We start from the raw sequence: 21,563 nt of genomic DNA, 5'->3' as shown, positions 1-21,563 counted from the left end.
TCTTATAAATTTTATTAAATTTATATATTAGGTGTTGGAATTAATTCGTAGCGTTTTACAAGTGATGGGAAGTACTTTCATTAATGTATTTTTTAATGCTCATGTGAAATAAATAACATTCTTTCATTAAAAACGCTACGAATTAATTCCAACACCTAATAAATTTGTAAGATATTAAGAAACATTAAAGAAACAATATAAATTAAACTAAGATATTAAAAAACAATAAAGTATTAAAATAATATATTAGATTTATTAAATTCAATGTCGAAGTCAGCTTATCAATAAAATTATATTTACATTTACTCTTACCTTTAACATAATGGGTTAAAGGGAAAAATGCCGTATCATCAGAAAACGTATCAATTTTTGGTACAAGAGGCATGTCGTAATGATCATTCAAACGAAGAGACTCATGTTGAAACTGTACTGCGAGTAAATCCATTAATTGAGGGTTTACATACTACAATAATAAAAATATGAATACGTTTAAGTAATTTAATTAGATCATATAATATACACTGTTTACTATCAAAAAATAATTTTTTCACTGTTTTTTATTATAATAAAAAATATAATAACATTTCCTAAAACAAATTATAATTTATTGAAAATTGATTGAATTATTTAATAATGATTCATATTCTCTCTCTCTCTTTCTCTCTCTCTCTCTCTCTCTCTCTGATTTTGTGTGTGTGTGTGTGTGTGTATAAAATTTCAATTTTTAGAGTATTTTCATGAGTATTTTCTAATTCAATTTATATTTCTGATCCCATTGAATTAAAAAAAAAATTGAAAATCAATATTTAGTAGTCTTAAAAAATAAAAATAAAGTATACGAGTTTTCTATAATCTATCAGTTAGCGTTTTTTTGCTAATAAAAAAATATTTATAATAAAACAACCTTGTTGAGAAGCTTCATTGCATAAAACGTAGCAATACCCTCGTTTAACCACAAATAAGACCACTTAGATTGGCTGATCAAATTGCCAAAGAATTGATACACCATTTTATGTGCTATTATACGTGCTAGTTCAAATTTCCGTGCAACAGTATCTAATTTTTCATCGTAAAGAACAAGTGATTCCCTACAATAATAAAATACCAGTCAAAGATCTTCTTTTGTTATAAATAATGAAATTATTTTGATCTGATGTTAAAAAAGTCATATTGTTTTATGTGAGGTGTAAATGATGTACCGTAAATATACATTGTTCTATATATGCGTTAATACATAGTATAACAAATCATATTTTTTTATTTTTATGTAATTGAACTGATCTAAAGTACAATAACATGAGCATTTATTTAAATTTTGCAATTCTAGGAAATTTAATAAAACATAATTTTTCTAAAATGAAAATTTTACTTTTTAATATATATAAATATTAGGTGTTGGAATTAATTCGTAGCGTTTTACAAGTGATGGGAAGTACTTTCATTAATGTATTTTTTAATGCTCATGTGAAATAAATAACATTCTTTCATTAAAAAACGCTACGAATTAATTCCAACACCTAATAATACCTATATAGAACGAGTCCCCAACTTTCCAAACCTTCGTCTTTGAAACCAGGGATTATAACATAATTTGTTTTACGTGGAAGCTTTGAGTTCTTAAATACAGTTCTTAAATATGATTCGAAGTTTTCAACTAGGTCCTGTGCATATTTTATGTCCTTAGGCTGCACATATCGTCTGCACCACCAGCGCGACTTAGAATCAAAACAATTTGAAAATTCGGACAATACAATCGCTACTTGATAAGGGGATATTTTATCAGTTGTTTCGAAGTGTGTTGTAACCGCGATGTTGTTTCTAAGTGCGTTGTTGTGTGGTGTTGTTTCTTCTGTACGTATAACGTCCTTCGCACTCGATAAAGCTATATAATTTGGTTGATGAGTTATGGAAATAGTAAAGTTGGCTCTGAGAGCTGATATGTCCAAGGATGGAAATATTCGTTGCGCTCCAATCCCTTGGAAATCTGCTGCTACGATTATCCACCTGTCTCATTTTAAGTATTTTTGTATCATCTTATGTTTTCAATTATTTCCGGCATATAAGTATTGAAGGAAAAAAATGTTGAAACATGACTAAGAGGCAATTGAAGAGAGTGATATATATGTAGCACATTATATGAATTATTACATCTTCTTTGGTTTTTAATATATTATATAATAGATAGTAATATTTTATATTAGATATTTATGTTACGACAAGTTTATTATATTTATATTGTTATTAGTATATATAATACGCAAAATAATACGTGCATATTTTATGCAAATAATACTTAACATTTTATCTAGCAAATGTTATTAATTCTTTTAGATTTTTACTACTCACTTTCTTTCTCCTATGTCGTTCTCATAGGGTATTTTGAAGAAACCTCCTGTGTTATCAGTTATTGTACCAACAAATTTCATGAGTAATTGATACAAATAATACTGACACCCTTGTGTAAAACTATGATCAATAGTAATAAAAGTTGTTTTATTATTAAATAAACCATGTATCTTTTCCTGATTCAAGTGTAAAGTTTTATAATTAAAAAACATTCTTCCCGTATAATATACTTTTAAGCCTTTTGTATTCAGTTGTATAAAATTTACTCCATTTGTAAGGTAAAAATTCATACTGGATTCACCATAAAAAATAAAATTGCCTTTTGCTCGTTCATTATCAATATATGTTTTTACTTCTCCTGTATAAAAATCTGTATTTATATAGTTTTCGTTCGTGTATATCGTTAAATTAATGTGATAGTGTATTAGTTTCAATAATGTCTCGTCAGTTATAGGAATTATTTCATCTGGTAGAAAATTACTTGTAATAGCCCTTGCAACAATGAGTATTTTTAGACTAGCTAGACTTAATAACAATTTTATCAATTCCATGGTAACCATCATTTCAGATATCTGTAACAATTAATGTTTTGTTGTCAGAAGAAAGAAGAATGCATTGTCCAATAAGAGAAGTTCGCCATTGCAATTTATATACAAAATTTAGCAAATTTTTCAAGAACTCCGAAAACATTAAAAACAATTAGTGTATTCGCATTTAGAATTATTTAGAATTAAAGTATAATCTATTATATTTATCTTTAAACAAACAATAGATTTGTCTCTTACCTCTTACATTGAAATTGTATTTCTGAATAAGATATAATTTCTCCTGAAAATTTACGGTTAAAAATTGATCGTTATAAGCAGAAGTACGTTTAAGAAATCAACCTTACATGTCAAAAGTTTATCGAACATTAGCGATATTAATATCATAATAAATATTGTGAAAATTTCTTTTTGAAATCATAACAAGTGTAACATAACTGCGTATAATTGTATTGTATAATGTTTATTGTATTATATAATTTTATAATTTAGTCAAATAAATCAATATTATATTTGCTAAATTCAAAATAATATTGGGTCATCTAAAAAGTATCCGCGGTACTTTGTCACTAGATATATGACCATCAACACACATCTAGTGACAAAAAACCGCGGATACTTTTTAGATGACCCAATATTTTTTCTCCGGAAATATGCATCTAATTAAAAAATTTTATTCGTACAATGTATCTATATTTGTAATTTATTAGATTTTTCGATTAAGGTAGAGCGAAGCTAGTTATGATTTTATTTCAGTTATTACTTTTTCAAATTATTATTCAAATTATTATAAATCTTCAATTATGATATAATAATGAGAATAACAAACGTTGCGTATTAATCCGATTCAATAATTTAATACTTATATGTAAATACATTTTGTAAATAAGAGAAAAATTTTGTTAATTATAAAGTTATATTTAATTATATAACAAAAAATATATGTATATAACATAAATATATATATAAAGCATGGTTCTCATGCGGCATATTGAGCAAAAATTAAAGTTGTGTAAGTTATGAAGGCAATTGTTAAATTATTAAAGTCTTACAAACATTACTATGTTCATTATTTCCCAAATTTACAATGCTTTGCACATTATATTCTTTTTAGATCAATATAAAAATAAATATTGAACCATAATTACTACTATTTCTTCAAATTTCTAATACATTTATCAATAAATGTATTAACGATCATCGATGATGTGTACTATTAAAGATTAAAATATTAAAAAGGATTATCTACTAATTGGTAATACGTAAATAAAATAAAACTAATAATAAAATATAAATGTTTATTGAGATAACAATTTATTTATATATATTTGTAATATTGTTAAATGGTTATTTATTTGGTTTGCAAAAGAATTTCTGAAATACTCAAAGTCTATCAACTTCATATTTCATACTTTTATTTTGTTTTTTTGTTAGCGTATAAATTGATTGTTAAAAAAATATTTTCTAACAAAATCACTCATATAAAATAGTTCATATGTCGATATATTTAATTATATAACAAAAAAATATATATATGTACATAACATAAATACATATATAATTATACATATAATATTGTTAAATATAATTATACTTATAACATTGTTAAATATTAATTCTTTGTCTTTAAAAATCTCTCGAAGTAGCCAATGTGTTTCTGTATTTGTAACAATCGTAACTCTATTTTTTTATCAATGTAATAAAGATTAAAAGAAGAATATACTTTTTCTAATAGTGTATATTTCACCTGAAATCAAAAATGTTGATATTCATTAATATATAATTTATTCTTTTTAAGGCATTATGCCTTCACAGCACATCAAGTACATTATTTTTTATCTCATTTCAAGAATTAAAAAAACAATAATTGTGAAAGAAGAACTAACTAGAGTTTATCAATAAAAAATAGACAAAATTATAGTCCGGTTCTTATATGTATTTAATTCTGATGGCAGAAATCGAGACGTAAAGTCGGGTTGAGAATATAAGAGAAGATAAAGAAAAATGTATACGTAAATCATGAAAGGTTACACGTCTACAATTGTTTGTACCAGCAATAATTTCGAAGAAAATTGATTAAATCGCTTAAATTAGGATATGGTATATGTATATTTATAAAATTTACCTTGTCAATTTGTTGTGTAGAATATATATAATTGATAATGTCTGCTACCGCTATAAGCGTTTCAATTTTGCTAAAAATAAAATCAGATATAATTGATTAGTACATATAATAAATTTTTATTTTAATTAATATGTATTTATAAAATATTATTACCTGGGTATTATTGATACTATTTTTTCAAAATTGATTAATATATAATTGAGTATTAAATCATTCTTTGCATGTCTTGCAATAATAGAATGAAAAACTGTAATGCGATGTTTTAATTCAGTAAAATATCCCGATATCAATTGATCGATATAGTTAATAATGATAATATTATTTTCGGAACATGCTAGATATTCTAAACGTTTATTGTCTAATGCATCTGCAGTTAACACTTTGTTCCAAGTAATATTGTTTGCTAACATCATTCCGTTACGATACATCCATTCCTTCCATCCCGGAAAGATTCTAGAATGTGTGTTAATTTGTTTTTTAGAATGTAAATGATTATAAATCATGTCTCCTAACGCTACAATCGGATTGGTCTTACTGTAAAATAAAAATAAACATTTATTACAATTAACTTTTTGCCATTTTATATTTTGATAAACAATAATAAATTAAAAAATTCTTAATATGTAAAAAAGAATAAAATTAAGCGAATAGTCACTTATTGGAGTGCAAGTAACAAATATATATCGATCAATTACACCTTTACATTACAAACATTTCAGCTCCATTTTGGACCATTAGTAGTGTAATTGACATTAGAGAGTTCTTAGATATTCTAAACTACAAGCTAAAACAGCCGGCACACTATACTTCTAGTGTGTTTCAATCTTTATATATAATCTTTATATATAATCAAATCAATTGAATTAAAACCGACTCAAACCTGTTAATGATTGACGCAAATCTTGCTCACTTAATTTCTTTCTTTTTTTATATTTATTCTATATTAAGATTAATTAGAAAAAAGAATTAAAAGAAGTATTATTCATACGGATCTGGCTTTTCATAAAATCGTATTAAATGAGAAATAGCAGAATTAGTACAGTCTTCAGACTTCAGAAGGCATGCCCATCTTGCGGCTTCAAATCTTAAACTTTTAGTAAATTCATTCTCCTCTATAATGTCTAAATATCCAATGTTCTTCAAAACATTATCTAAGATATTCCGAAAGTGTTCCTAAATATTGATAAATAACATAAATTTTATATTGATTTGTCATTACAGTAACAAGTATCACGATATGATATATATATTAGGTGTTGGAATTAATTCGTAGCGTTTTACAAGTGATGGGAAGTACTTTCATTAATGTATTTTTTAATGCTCATGTGAAATAAATAACATTCTTTCATTAAAAACGCTACGAATTAATTCCAACACCTAATACGTTTAAGAAATACCTTCATATTTTAATTCCTTTACAATTATATTAATAATTATTAATTGTTGATGAAATTTATTACTATTTACCTTAACTTCGGAACTTTGTGGAAATGAGAAAAATCCCGATATCTGTTCTAAAATTTTGAACATAGGATACCACGCTATATAATCTGTTTCTTTTGATAAATAATACGTGAGTGTTTTGAATAGCTTGAAATCAAGTTTGTTTGTTGACAAAAAATAATATGCATCATCTATGATTTGAGCACGATTCAAAACTTGTATATTATAATATTCCATTGAATTTAGATAGTCTCCAAGTAATTGCCAAGTATCGTTGTCATAATTAACACGATAATATCCTGTATATAATGCACAAATTTCATTATTAAATATGCAACAGTATGTGAAATCTTATTTACATCATAGATATAAAAGCATAACACATTTATTGATTTATATTCACCAGCTTGTTGTATATTAATAATGATCCAGTGATTACTGTAAACGTAAATAGATAAAAAATTTGACTTTTCTAGCCATGCGTTATGTATAAGATAAGGATTCCTCTGTGTAATATAAGTTACAGGTATCGACAAATTTTTGGGGCATGGTTCAACTATATGTACTTTAACCTCTCTTAGGAAAGATAGGAAGGAAAATGTTCGCTGCACCTTCAACACGGGATAGCGCTCTTGTTTTGCCCATTGAGTGAATATCTTTATTACGTCGATAGGTTCTATAATATAATTAGCTTCCTCTATTAGATTTTTTTTTATGATACCCAAAAACTTTTCAAAAGGAGTTGTCGAAGTATTGACAGATTTAAACTTGCTAAATTTATAAAGTTTAACATTAAAGACAGATTGCATTATAAATATATATAAAATGGCTACTCTATTTATTCATATATTTTATTTCTATGCAATTTTTAATTATAATATCCGTTATTACATCTGATTATAATAAATAATTATTATATTACAGTTGTGTATATGTGTGTTTTACTTACTAATTTAATATATAATCGTTGATACTTATATGAAGTATATCTTCAGGTAGCATTTTATCTAATGAACGTATAAAGACAGGTGCTACAACAATTATAATCTCTATTTTAAAAAGAGTTGAAGTATGTTTAAAATAGTTTAAATATGGTTTTAAATTTTTAAATGTAATTTATTTGGTAGAAAAGTATAAAATTCAAATTCTCTTAGTTCACATACGTATTTTTTATCTTACTTACTTAAAAAGTGTCTCATAATATAACTAATAAACATATGTTCATAATTTTGTAATATAATCAAAAAAATTCACATGAAAACATACATCGAAAACCTAGAATAAAATTTTTTCAAGCAAAGCCTTGTTTCTGAAAAAAGTGATTTTAAATATTCGCAGAATATAAATTTAATTGATAAGTTAGAAATTAAAGCATTAGAATATCTTAGATGGCTTTTATAAAAGTTTATTTTAAAGGGCAGAATTATATATTTGACAGAACAGACAACATTTGCAACAATTTATAAAGTAATAAGATTTATGTGCGTAAACAAACAAGAGGAAAAATAAAGATCCACTGTGTGGACCCTTATTTTTCCTCTTGTTTGTTTTTATTATTGTACCGGGTCAATCAAAAGTACAAAATAAAAACAAGATATTTACGCACATAAATCTTATCCATCAAATTGAAACATAATTAAGGGTACATATACTTCGCGAGTATAATCGATTCGCTCGAAAACAAAGCTTCCATATGAAAAAAAATCTTATTCTCATTTTTGATTTATCTTTTCACATAGAATCATCCCTTTCTCGATTGTACAATAAGTTTAAGAACATCTTATAAATAAATTATTAATAAATATAATTATAATTTATTTTGCATATATTTTTCATTTTTATATTTAAAATTTTTCTGTGGACAATTATTTAACTACATCTTGTTTTTCTTACCTTTAATATAATGAGTAAAAGAAAAAATTGAATTAATGTCAGATGGTGTATCAATTTCGTATACGAGAGACATATTATAATAATCATTCAAACGGAGAGATTCATGTTGAAATTTCACATCAAATAAATCCAACAATTGATAATAATCTGGTGAAAAGTACTAGAAGTGACAAAAATTGAATGTAATTAAATTGTTGTTCAATCGCAATTTATAATAATGCACATTAACAATTATTAAATAAAAATGTTTTATTTCTTAGAAAACTATTCTTACTACTAATTAAAATATTAATAATTTAAAAAATAAGTTCCAGTTTATAATAAAAATTATAATGCATTCAAATTATTTGTCACAAATTTTTATACTCCAATCATAAATTACCTCAATTTAAGAATGCGTTTTATTTCAATATATTTTTATGTTTTAGATTATATTATTAATTAGTTTTTTTAATTATTTAATGACGTAGAAAGTTTATTTATAGAGGACAACCTGATTGACAATATTAATTGCCAAAAATGTAGCAATACCCTCGTTTAACCAAAGATGGAACCATGAAGGTTGGGCTACGAGATTGCCAATGTATTGATGTGTGATTTTACGTGCTATCATGAATGCCACTTCAAATTTCCAAGCAATAAAATCTAATTTTTTATCGTAGAGGACATTAGTCTCTCTAAAAAATAATAAAACAATTTAGTCAAAAGTCTTATTATTATATGTATTGAATTTAATTTTTGTTTAATATATGATATCTTTTCAATATACAATGTAAGTAATATGAGATGTAAATGTATATTATCCTATACATTCGTTATAAGACGTTGTATTAAGTTATGTTTTTCCATTATTTAATATTTAATATTAGAACTAATTTAGACGAATGTTAAACGCACTTAATGTTAATAACATTAAGTGCATTTCTTCAAATGAAGAGATTCAAATTTCTTTTTTTTATATGAAAGCATTACCTATAAAGAATAATTCCCCAACTTTGCATGCCTAAGTCTAAGAAATCTGGAATTACAACATGCATCACTGTGTCTAGAAATATTATGTCGTTAAATTTTAAATAAAGTGTGGTAAAGTTAACAATTAACTGTAAGAATTCCATGTCTTGTTGTACTTGTTCTCTGCACCATATGTTTGAGTCATCAATTTGTTTAAAATCGTGCAATAAAATCATTACATGGTGAGGAGATATTTTAGCGGTTGGTTCGAAATGTGTCCAATTCTTTTCATGCTTAACGCTGAACATATTAGTAACTTTTGTATTCGATAAAGCCCTATAATATTGATCATGCTTTATGGAAATAGTAAAATTGGTCCTGGTATCCGGCTCATCCCAGCACGGAAATATCTGTCGGGCCCCAGCCCCTCGCAAATCAGCTATGAATAACCATCTGTAACATTTAAACAATATAAATTTTTAAATTTTTAATCATCGGTATATGAGTATTAAGAAAATAAATACTTGGCGCGAGATAGAATAACGGCATTGTAATTAAATGTGCAATAAGATTTTTATTAAAAATTTATTTACTTCATAAAAGTCAAAGTATGAGGTAAATACACTTTTTATTGGAAATCTTATAATGCGTTAATTACTGCCGTTATCATTAGTTGTCTTATATATTTGTTAAGAGACATTTATTAAGAGACACTATACTGTGTCAACAAACATATAAGACAACTGATAATAACGACAGTAATTGATTATAATATTTCCAGCGATATAAGATTTCCAGCAAAAATTGTATTTATTTCATACTTTAATTTTCAGAGTATGAAATAAATAAATTTTTAATGAAAATTTTATTGCGCACAATTTTATTTAATTACCGCACCGTTATTCTCAGCTGTTTTATGTTTGTTAGTATTTATGTTACAAAATGTTAATAATATAAATTTTTAGATTATTATGCAAATTAATTGTAAATGTAAAATATTTTTTTTGCAAAAATATTTTTTTTTTAAATAGAACTATTAATGTTTCTTAAATAATTTTTATATAGAAAATATACTTAAATTTATTAGATTTATGCTACTCACGATTTTTTGTTTTTATCGTTTATGTAAAATCTTTTGACAATTCCTCCTTTATCATCAGTTATACTCCCGAGAAATTCCATAGTTACTCGATAAATATTGACGTTTCGTAGAAAAGGATAATCAAAGACAATTTCGATAGTTTGGCTTTTTTTGTGTATTTGGTGCATTATAGGAACAATCTCATGGTACGTATTATTAGTAAAATAATGAATTTTTGTCGCCGATACATTTATTGCTATATTTTTTGCATGTAGACGTAATACACGTTTTCTATAAATATCTTCAAAAAGTATAGTAGATTTACCATAGAAAATGAAATTGCCTTTTTTTAATCGTTTATAAATATTTTTTTCAAAAAATTTATAAAAATTACTACTAGAAAACGCCGTTTCAAACATATATTCATTTTTGTAGTCATTTTCATTTCTAAATATTACTAAGGTGACGTTATAGGCTATTGGTTTTATTGTTTTAACTTGATGATTAAGAGGTTCGTCCTTGGTACTGTTAGTGGCAAACGTTACTGAGATGAATATTAGGTTAATGCCTAACAATATTTTTAATAATTCCATCATTCTCATTTCCGGTATCTGTAACAACATTTTTTTTTTAGGAGGAAGGAAAGCAAGAGCTGAACGGAGTCTATTGTAAAGTTATATATGGATACAATAGAAAACAATAAAAGATACAAAATCAATTTCCATAATTTCGTTAAAAAAGACCTGTGTAAAGAAACTTTAATAATTTATTTGATATATATTTATACAAACAGTATTAACATAATATGATGGAATTTTATTGTATTTTTTCAAGACTTATGACTTATGATGTGGCTGCAATTTTACGACATTCTTTCAATTACTTATACATTATTGAATTATGTCTTTTTAATCTGTATTTGATTTTAATTAATAATTCTTAGAATAGTTTTTAAATAATTGGATACATTTCTAGTTTAAATAAATTTTGCTATATCATCTTATTAGATACATGTTTTATAAATGATATCTCTATCAATAAAGCATTTTTATTTTTAATACAAATGTAATAAAATATTTTGAATTTTTATAATTAAAAGATTATTGTAATATTTTATCATAATATATGATATTTTAGTAATAATTTGTTGTATTATATAATATTCTCTATTAAATAATAAATATTCGAATTCATTCTTTTAAAGTTATTACAATATTATTTCTTTTTCTATACATACTTTTATGTCTTGTAATCTGTAACTATATATTGTATTGTGTATTAAAGATTAAAAAAAGTTCAGATTTGATATACGTATTTTCTTTGGAAATTAGTGTTTGTTTTACGTATAAAGTATTAGAAATTAACTGGTTCGATTAGAGATTATGAATTAAATGCATAAGTACATATGTATTTCGAAAAATTATTAGGTGTTGGAATTAATTCGTAGCGTTTTACAAGTGATGGGAAGTACTTTCATTAATGTATTTTTTAATGCTCATGTGAAATAAATAACATTCTTTCATTAAAAAACGCTACGAATTAATTCCAACACCTAATATATAGAACATGATATAAGCGGTATTAAATGTTTCTTTCCTTTTTCTAACTTTATAATATAATATAATTTAATAATATAGATTAAATAAATTATTTCAATTACAATTATTTCAAATTGTTATTAACTTTTTATTTGATGTTCAGTGATTCTTTTGTTTAAAATTATTTTTAAATGATACAATACATATTTAAAATTTGCCAACTATGACACACAAATATAAATATACGCCTAAAATATAAGTGGAAGTTCCTTAAGAATAAATAATACAATTTATAAATAGATATCCGCATATCAACAATATTAATGGAAGAAGAATATTAATTGAAAGTTGTATTAAGTTTCTTTCAATCAAATTACAAATGCGCGAAAATAAAAAAGCTTTTACTAATTTGTGCTGGCCTGTTCATCTTTATTTAAATTTATATTTTTTAAAAGCAAATGAATTTCTATTTTATTTAAAAGAAAATATAATTTCTTTTCAAAATACATTTATTCTTCCAGAATTAAAAAGTTAGAAATTGAAAGAAATAGTGCTACTTTGCATTATTTAAAATATATATTTAGTTAAAATAAATATTTAGTTAAAATATATATATATATATATATATATATATATATATATATCTTTAAAAAGAAGGACTACAAATGTTTTTTATCCATTACCTTTTATTTTAACATTGTATGATTGACTGTTTTTCGTAGAAATTACTGTTAATAGTTGGCCGCTATTAGTAAGAGACACATATTTCCTTTAATCAGTTTACTTGTCGAGTGTTTACTGAATACTGACGGTGACAATAACTCGTAATCAATAATTCATAATAAATATGTGAAGTCGTGAAAATAATCTGTAAGGTTATATGTATCTTCAATAATATAACAACTAATTGTATGTATCGTGTAACAGATACTTGAGTTACTGGTATAATCAAATTAATTGTTGTTTTTATGTCTCTAATTAATAAGATTAAAAAAAAATATGCATTCGATTAAAAAGTTCTGTGTTCCACATTTAGTATTTTTATTCCTTATAATAAGTAATTTTCTCGTAAAATATATATATATATATATATGTTGTGATTTAACAGTTGTAATTATTTTCATATTTTATTTATACGTATATGTGTGTGCGCGTATGTTATATAGATTAAATATATGATAAATGTATTAAGCTTTTTTCTCTTTTCGCTTTTCTTTTCGAAAGTAATTCGACATTTTTGTTAAATAAGGAAATTGTGAACCGTTTGACGAAGTAGTAATAATAAATAACAAAATTCTATACATTTTATGATGCATAATATTCAGAGTTTCATATAAATTTATTATAATTTAATCCTACCATTAATTACATTAAATAAAAATAAGAACTTGGTTTATCAATTTTATTAATATAAATTTTGATTAATCTAAGAATCTTACAATTAAATAGCTCTCATATTATATAAGTACATGATCTTTTGATACAACTGTGTCTCTCTTGATGTACACAGGTAGATGATAAATTGTTTATTTTTTGTCGTAAACATAAATAATATAAATACAACTTTTTATAAATGTGAATTTATCATCATTACTATTAATCATTATATATGGAATTTTATAATACATATCAATGTCTAAGGTTTCTCAAATTTGCAGTAGAGCGTGGCATATCGACGATATTGGCTGTGGTTAAAGTCTTACTACAAAGACTTGATGGACTAATTTTGAAGACTTTGATGGCCTAATTAGAAAAAAGAATTTTACAAATTGACCAATTAAAAAACGCTTTAAAATGTTTGTAGCATCGCGTTGACCGTATCCAATTGTCATTTAGATCAAACCTGTCCAATTTAAGTTCCAGAGCTAAAATGTTAAGCCATCGACACAAAAAAATTCAATCTGAGTAAAATTTCGGAGACTGTAAAATATGATACGCATCTGATGACGCTTATCAACACTTTACAGTCTCCGAGATCTTATTCTTATTGAATTTCTTTGCGTCGGTGGTTTTGCATTTTGACTCCGGAGCTCAAATTGGACAGGCCTGATTTAGATCATGCTTGTTGGAAGTCATAAATAAAAAAACTTAGTTACAATTGTTTTTATTTTTTATATAATTTCAAAACTCATGTACTAATTATATTATAATGAAGCCAAGGATATTATTAAATCAGATATTATTAAAAACTTGACGTGAAAATAAATAAATAATTATTAATAAACAAAATATAATTGAAAATAAGAAACATATAAAATAAATAACATATAAAACTTTATTTACACATCTACGCATATGCCTATACATATAAACATATATAAATAATTATACATTTAATATCGTCAATGAAAACTCTCATAAAAAACTCTGAAAAGAATTAATATTTCTCGATTTTTAACAATCATATTTGAACTTTCGTCAATGTAAAAAAAAATTTTAAAGAAGAAACACCTTCTACAAAGCTTACCTAAAACTAAAAATATCGAAATTCATTATCATTACATTAATTTATTCTTTTAAAATATTATTTTCTTTATGGAAAAAGAAAGAATGTAAGAGATATAAATATAGAATATCTCTTATATTTTACCATAAGCGATAAATATATAATATTTATTACATGGAATTTAATATTTATGAAAATATAAATTCTAAATTGATTAATATAGAAATATGACGCAAAAATATTAAAAAGTTAACGTCACTTTTAATTAACATTAATTTTAATTTGTGTATAATTTTGATACTTTAGAATTTCGAAATACGCGATAAACTTATCTTTTAATTGCTGTAATTTACTTCATCATACATTAACTTATTCAACTTGATGATATCAACATAATCAAAATTCATCGAATATTCAAGTGATTTTGATTCTCTCAAGTTTTGAAAACAATCTAATACATTTTTCGTTTCAGACAAGTGATTATCTATTTCGTTTTTTACATCCTTAATTAGATCTCTTTGTTTATTTTTCACGTAATCATTTATCTAAAATAAATTATATTAATATTAACTAACAATTTTGCATTCTATACGATAAAATGAAATAATGTTGAATTTACAATTTTAATATATTATCAATTAATATAAGATAATACGTATAAGATATATGTGTATAGATAAAGATAAACTTAACAATAAAAAGCTAAAAAATGAACGCAGTGCTTAGATTTAAAACATTTTACCATTGTAAATTGTTTTTCGGTGTACATATGTTTAATAATACGCCTTATTACGTCCAAAAAGCTGAGATCTCTATAAGAAAAAAATGAAAGGAATTTATAACTAATTATACATGGATTTTTATAATATACACTGTAGTACATATTGATAAAAAAATATCATTACTTGGGTTTTACTGCTTCAAAATTTGTAAGTATGATAGAAAGCATGTCATCATTGTTTGCATGATATGCAATAGCAGAAAAAAAAATATTATTGTAATTTTTGACTGATATTTCGCGTTTCGATCTTATTATTTTCAAATAGTCCTTGATTATAATTGGTTGCTTAACGCAAGGCAAATATTCTAATATTACAATATCAGTTAGTTCATTGTACAAATTATATATATTATACCAAGTATTAGTAGTGTTTGTTGTCATTAAACTTCCACAGGCTATCCATTTTTTCAATAAAATTTTACTATATAAAAAAAAAAATAAAAATCTGTTATAAAAATTCTATTCTATTTAAATTATTATCTTGTGTCTTGATCAAATAACAAATACAGTGTCGTGTAAAATACAAAATGTAACAATCAGAATCATGTTTAAACAATAAACTACCTGTCTTCAGTAATGGTAGTCATATAGGTTTGTAATTCTCTGTAAGCTGTTTTTCTACAAGTTTCATCACCAAAGAAACATGCCCATTCCGCAGCTTCTTCTCTCAAAGATGTAATATGAATATCGTTAAATAGATTGACGTATCCAATCTTTTCCAGAAGATTGGACACGATATTTCGCATATGTTCCTAAAAATATTTAAATAACAATGAATTTAATGTATCAATTTTTGTTATTGATATACATAAAGAAGCGTCTTTTACGCCTGTGTGAATATCGTTTATTAAATATTTTATTTTATAAATGAATATAATGCTGTTCCAAGATTTACGAGTCTGATCGCGTTATATATATATATGTATATGTATGTATGTACGCACACATACACACAGCATTTAAAAAATTATTGTATACAGCATTTGAAAATATTTAAAAAATATTATTTTTCAATATTATGTACATGTATGTTAATTTAATATATGTGATACTTTTTTATTACAAAGATCTGTTACCTTAAAAGGTGTAGCTTGTGGATGTGAAAATATATTTGAGTGATTTAACATGTTTCTAACAATGTTAAACATAGGATACCATGCTATATAATCTATTTCTTGCGATAGATACATTGTAAGGTTTTTAAACATATCAAAATTTAGTTGTTTCATTATCAAAAAGTAATATGCATCATCAATGATTTGTGCACGATTTACAACATGTATCTTATAATATTTTTTCGAATTTAGATAGTTTGCAAGTCTTAGCCAATTTTCCATATCGTACATGACACGATAATATCCTATAAATAAATAAATAGGAAATTTTAATAATTATTAAATTCTTTTGATTTATCAAAAAATATGTCTGAAATTTATGTATTTCTTTCTTTAACCAAAATGTGTAAATAATATCAAAAATTGCACATATAATTTAAAAATTGCAAAGTACTAATTTCATATACAATAATATTTAATGAGTGCAGTTTTTTTAAAAATTAAACGTAAAAATTAACTGTACAAATTTAAATAGAGCTAAATAATGATTAAATTATATACAATTTAATGTATATAAAATTTAATGTATTTCATTTTACTTGTATTAGGTGTTGGAATTAATTCGTAGCGTTTTACAAGTGATGGGAAGTACTTTCATTAATGTATTTTTTAATGCTCATGTGAAATAAATAACATTCTTTCATTAAAAACGCTACGAATTAATTCCAACACCTAATAACAACTAATCATACGTCAATTTCATATGTTATACATATAGTATAATGAGATATATTATATATTTTGAGCATAAGAAATAAAAGATACAAATGAAACTAAGAAATAATGTTAAACTTAAATTTTAAATGTAACACAGAAATAAAAGCGAAATAAATTCATCGAATATTCACCAAGGTGTTGTAAGTTGACTATAATCCAATTATTCACATTAATTGGTGGTAAATATATAAAAAACTGTTCAGGGGTTATCCAGTCTTCGCAGAAAGGTGTAATAGTAAAATTAAGATTCGTTTCCGTAGTGTAGGTCACAGGTATCCACCATTCGTGCCGTTTAGACATATTGCGCATTTCTGCCCATATTGCCGTGCGACCATCACGATAATTTCGTGTCATTTTCAATATAGGATATTGATTTTGTGTTATCCAAAAATCCATCAGCTTTTTTATGTTAAATTCATTTTTGTGAGATTCGTTCAGAGCAGTTTGCATAGCGGCCCATAAATTATCGGCAGATATTGATTCAACAGGTACATTGCCCATACAGCACAAGTTGCAGCAACATTGCTGCGTTTCCAATGTCATTGAAATATTGCAAGAATACAATTTTCTGATATTATCAATATAATCTACCCTGTATGAATTGAATTTATAAAATTTTTGATACTGTTAACAGTAAATACCACAATAGATTTCATTAAACCAAACAACTTATACTTTACACTTATCCTGTATACTTTTAGTTAATACTTACTGATTGTTTAAATAATTGCAGATACCCTTTCGAAATACTTCGTCAGAAATTATATGATATAACATGCGCAATAAAATGAACGCTACAATGATTAAAGTATATGATAAATTATTTAAATGTTTACAATAAATTTGTCTTATTGTATATATATATATATATATATATATATATATATATATATATATATATTCTTCGTGAATATGCATAATTTAATTTGAAAAGATTAATTTATATTTTAGATATTTTTTTCTTTTATAGCAAAGTTAAAATGAATTGTAGATAAATATAATGAATAATTCTATTGTAGATAATTATTCTTATTTATTTATGACAATTGATGAGCAGATCGTTAATTGTTTAATTACTTATTTTTACCTTTATTGTAACGGAAAGAAGAAAATAATTTGATGTCGTAGGGTTTTTTAATTTGAAATACAACAGATGGCACATTAGTGATAGATTCCAAATGAAGAGATTCACATTGAGTCCGAACTACGAATAAATTCATCATGCGAAGATTTGTGAAAATCTAGAGACAAACATCTTAATGTAATTAAATGAATGTTTGATTAAAATTAGATTTTCAAATTAGCAATTTATTAAAACAATTTATAAAAATTTCTCGTAAGCTTTTATTATATCATTCTAATTTGTTAAAAACGTCGATTTCATGTTTATTGACTGATTGTTTATTCATTTAAATTTTATAAGAACAGTTGCACAATGTGTTCTATTTTAATAAATAAGCTTATAAAAATTTAAAAGTTTTTCATATTGTGATATCAACAAGCATTTTTCTTTTAACTGCGTCAACAAAGCCAATGTTTAATAGCGCGAATAATACATATGAAGAAGACAACCTTGTCGACGGCATGCATTCCTAAAAACGTTGAAAGGCCTTCGTTTATCCATATGTCAGACCAACTAGACAGGATAATTTTATTAAGAAATTGATTTGCCACTTTACGTGCTACTAAGGCTGAAACTTCTGTCTTGCGCTGAATAGAATTCCATTCTTCAATATAGCTAACAGCTTCTTGACTAAAAAATAATTAATAAAGTTAATACTTTGCATACATTAATCCAATTAATTTGTCAAAACCTTTACCAATTTATTTGTCAAAACTTTATCCTTAAATTTTTTTTTCAAAAAAAAAACTATAAAAAAAGTATTAGGTGTTGGAATTAATTCGTAGCGTTTTTAATGAAAGAATGTTATTTATTTCACATGAGCATTAAAAAATACATTAATGAAAGTACTTCCCATCACTTGTAAAACGCTACGAATTAATTCCAACACCTAATATAATAATGTTTTTTTAAGATTTTTAAGATTTTCGCAAGTATTTACCTCAAAGATACCAAAGAATTTGCGGATTATTACCGTGCCGTGATCTGTATTATAGATCTGTATTATAAATATATTGATAAAGTGATGTATCAGTGCGCTCCTCATCCTGATGAAGTGAACAGCAAGGTTCACGAAATGTTGGCATTATCAATGGATCATGACGCGGAAATAATCAGCAAATCCTCTAGCAGTTTATAAAAAAGTACAATTTATTCTTGTAAAATATATATATATATATACAATATATTACCTATAAAAAACGGTTCCCCAATTTGGCAAGCCGTCATCTCGATAGTATGGAATTGCTATATAATTCGTTTGTGGTATATCATTCAATATATCATTTTGGAAATATGTATCTTTCAAGTATATAGTGGTATTTTCAGCAACGTCCAAAGCAAAATGCAACCGTTTTACTGCTGTTAAACCTGTGCACGACAGCGGAATATATGCCTTCTTAGTATAAGTCGTGTCCAAATCGGCCGCTATAATTGTGACAAGATAGGGGTGCATTGCAGGAGTAGTTCGAAAATTTGCCCTCATCATCTGAGGCTCATTTTCAATGTTCTTTCTGCTTATTACTGGCATATTTGATAAAGCAGCACAACTTCTAGGATGATCAACGATGATTTTAAATGTAGCCTTAAACATTAAATCATTTACAACTGGAAATACATATTGCACTCCGACAGTAGTCTGAAAGTTACCTGCTGAGTAAATCCACCTATCATATTTTAACAATATATTTTATTAATAAAAATAAAATTTGGCTTACAAATATTTAGACAAAGTAATAAAAACAATTACAGGTCAAACTAACAATATTATGTATATAACTACGTACTGATTTTTATAAAATAAAATAAAATACAAACGTTCTGTGACTTCTATCAGATTATCCTCAGTGTGTACGAAAGTAATTTCGAATAATTAAACATATAACAAGTTAGTTATATTAAAGAATTTTACAAGTTAGTTATATTAAATTTTCAAAAACGCTTGCAAAGCTAATATAGATCTCTCTTTCTCTCTCTCTCTCTCTCTCTCTCTCTCTCTCTCTCTCTTTCATTAAATGATATAATTACATTGAACGATGTTTATACACATACACATAACATAACATATATTCTTAATATTTTAATGTGTACTCACTTAAAATTCGATTCATCTTTATAAAAAGTTGTGATAAAGCCATCAGCATCTTCGCAATTACTCATAGTACCATTGTACTTCAGTTTGAGTATATAAGACCCAATCGTTATCAAATCATTAAAATTAAAGGTACAAATAAACAAATCAAAATCACAAGAAAAAGTCGATGATTTATAAATCTTTTTTGATGTTTCGTGAATTAATGTAACCTGTTTATCCATATCTACAAACACTGAATGCAAATTTATTTTCTGCGTAGAATGACGTACAATAATATTAATGTTGGATTCGCCATAGAAAATATATTTTTGGAAAGGCATAGGAAGTGTTAATTTGATCTCATAATGCAATGCTATTATATTGTATGGTAGATAATAATTAACAAACTGATTATCTTCCAAATTTTTGCCGGTAACAATAGTTGTCATAACGAAGAATATTAAATTGCTTTTTAGTAATAGCTTTAAGAATGTCATGCTGTTTATCATTGGACATCTGTAAGTATCTGTATATGTGTTTTTTCTATTAAAAAACCAAGATATTAAGTACAAGATTATTTTAAATAAATTTTTGTATTTAAAAACAGAGGAAAATAATTCGAATAAAATTTTATCTAAAATGCATTTTTATGCATTTTAATTTAAAACATATAAACGGTAATCAAAGAGTTATATATGGAATGTCTGATAAAAATCATATATATTTTCTCTATTTCTCCTATATATATATATATTATATATATATATATATATATATATATATATTTGAAATATTTAAATATTATTTCTCGATAATTCACCTCTTTTATATCAAACTTACCGATAAGAATCAATTCCGAGTATCAAGACAACGAATTTTATCAACGTGGTTGATCTTAAAATATGTCAACCTAACTGTTCTTGTCGTTTTGAGAGAATACAGAATACTAAACAATAATATAATGCCAGCACCGGCAGCACCTGATATCATCAGAAGTTAGTATGATCATGATAGAATGTAAACAAACTTTAACTTAAGAGTAACCACTTTTTTACGTAAAAATTGCTTAAGTTATTTTTGTTGCACTTCAATTAAATTAAATCACTATTATTGATAATATATTATATATTGTTCATTGTTTCACGATTATTAGTATTCGACAACATCAATGGATGTGAAGTTAATCATTTTCTCAAGAATGTAATAGAAACCAAATAAAAGTCAAATAGAATAAGCAAATAGCTTATTATATAACAGTGTTACTAAAAAATAAAAGTTTAATTTAATATTACTTTTTTATTGCGATTCATAAGAAATAGTTATTAAAAAAGGAAGAAATATATCCAAAAAGAGAAATGAAATATCAGTTTTACAATTCACATTTGCTC

General features: G+C 24.9%; 2 protein-coding genes and 1 long non-coding RNA gene across 3 annotated transcripts in view; 1 reads left to right on the top strand and 2 right to left on the bottom strand.

The window, feature by feature from the left end:
• LOC147907406 (uncharacterized) overlaps positions 1-21,563 on the top strand; it is a 99,350-nt gene that overhangs the window by 19,643 nt on the left and 58,144 nt on the right. The gene's annotated exons all lie outside the window — the stretch shown is intronic.
• On the bottom strand, positions 1,512-3,325 carry LOC147907407 (aminopeptidase N-like). The gene is made up of 3 exons (XM_087413336.1): positions 3,132-3,325; positions 2,347-2,918; positions 1,512-2,004 (listed from the first exon to the last, which is right to left on the bottom strand). The coding sequence occupies exons 2-3, from the start codon at positions 2,907-2,909 to the stop codon at positions 1,518-1,520; spliced, it is 1,050 nt and encodes a 349-aa protein (XP_087269462.1). The 5' UTR covers positions 2,910-2,918; positions 3,132-3,325; the 3' UTR covers positions 1,512-1,517.
• On the bottom strand, positions 3,533-20,783 carry LOC105150517 (uncharacterized). The gene is made up of 22 exons (XM_011063655.2): positions 20,197-20,783; positions 19,295-19,768; positions 18,554-18,734; positions 18,069-18,222; positions 17,694-17,775; positions 17,113-17,573; positions 16,226-16,509; positions 15,714-15,901; positions 15,274-15,570; positions 15,111-15,180; positions 14,707-14,913; positions 10,406-10,995; positions 9,325-9,756; positions 8,846-9,029; positions 8,353-8,512; positions 7,409-7,490; positions 6,863-7,230; positions 6,484-6,758; positions 6,005-6,189; positions 5,170-5,550; positions 5,017-5,086; positions 3,533-4,638 (listed from the first exon to the last, which is right to left on the bottom strand). The coding sequence occupies exons 1-22, from the start codon at positions 20,682-20,684 to the stop codon at positions 4,504-4,506; spliced, it is 5,748 nt and encodes a 1,915-aa protein (XP_011061957.2). The 5' UTR covers positions 20,685-20,783; the 3' UTR covers positions 3,533-4,503.

The sequence above is a fragment of the Acromyrmex echinatior genome, chromosome 14 (assembly GCF_024713525.1).
Source record: "Acromyrmex echinatior isolate Ae372 chromosome 14, ASM2471352v2, whole genome shotgun sequence".
Classification (NCBI taxonomy): Eukaryota; Metazoa; Arthropoda; class Insecta; order Hymenoptera; family Formicidae; genus Acromyrmex; species Acromyrmex echinatior.
This window is presented reverse-complemented; position numbering and strand designations above follow the sequence as displayed.

Excerpts from the sequence above, each read along its gene's own strand:
- LOC147907407 (XM_087413336.1), bottom strand. The coding sequence starts at position 2,909 with ATGATGGTTACCATGGAATTGATAAAATTGTTATTAAGTCTAGCTAGT. Across the intron at positions 2,005-2,346 it reads AACGACATAGGAGAAAGAAA|GTGGATAATCGTAGCAGCAG; the intron begins GTGAGTAGTAAA and ends AAAATGAGACAG.
- LOC105150517 (XM_011063655.2), bottom strand. The coding sequence starts at position 20,684 with ATGATAAACAGCATGACATTCTTAAAGCTATTACTAAAAAGCAATTTA. Across the intron at positions 17,776-18,068 it reads TTCTTTCCGTTACAATAAAG|CGTTCATTTTATTGCGCATG; the intron begins GTAAAAATAAGT and ends TAATCATTGTAG. Across the intron at positions 15,181-15,273 it reads TTTGAAGCAGTAAAACCCAA|AGATCTCAGCTTTTTGGACG; the intron begins GTAATGATATTT and ends TTTTTCTTATAG.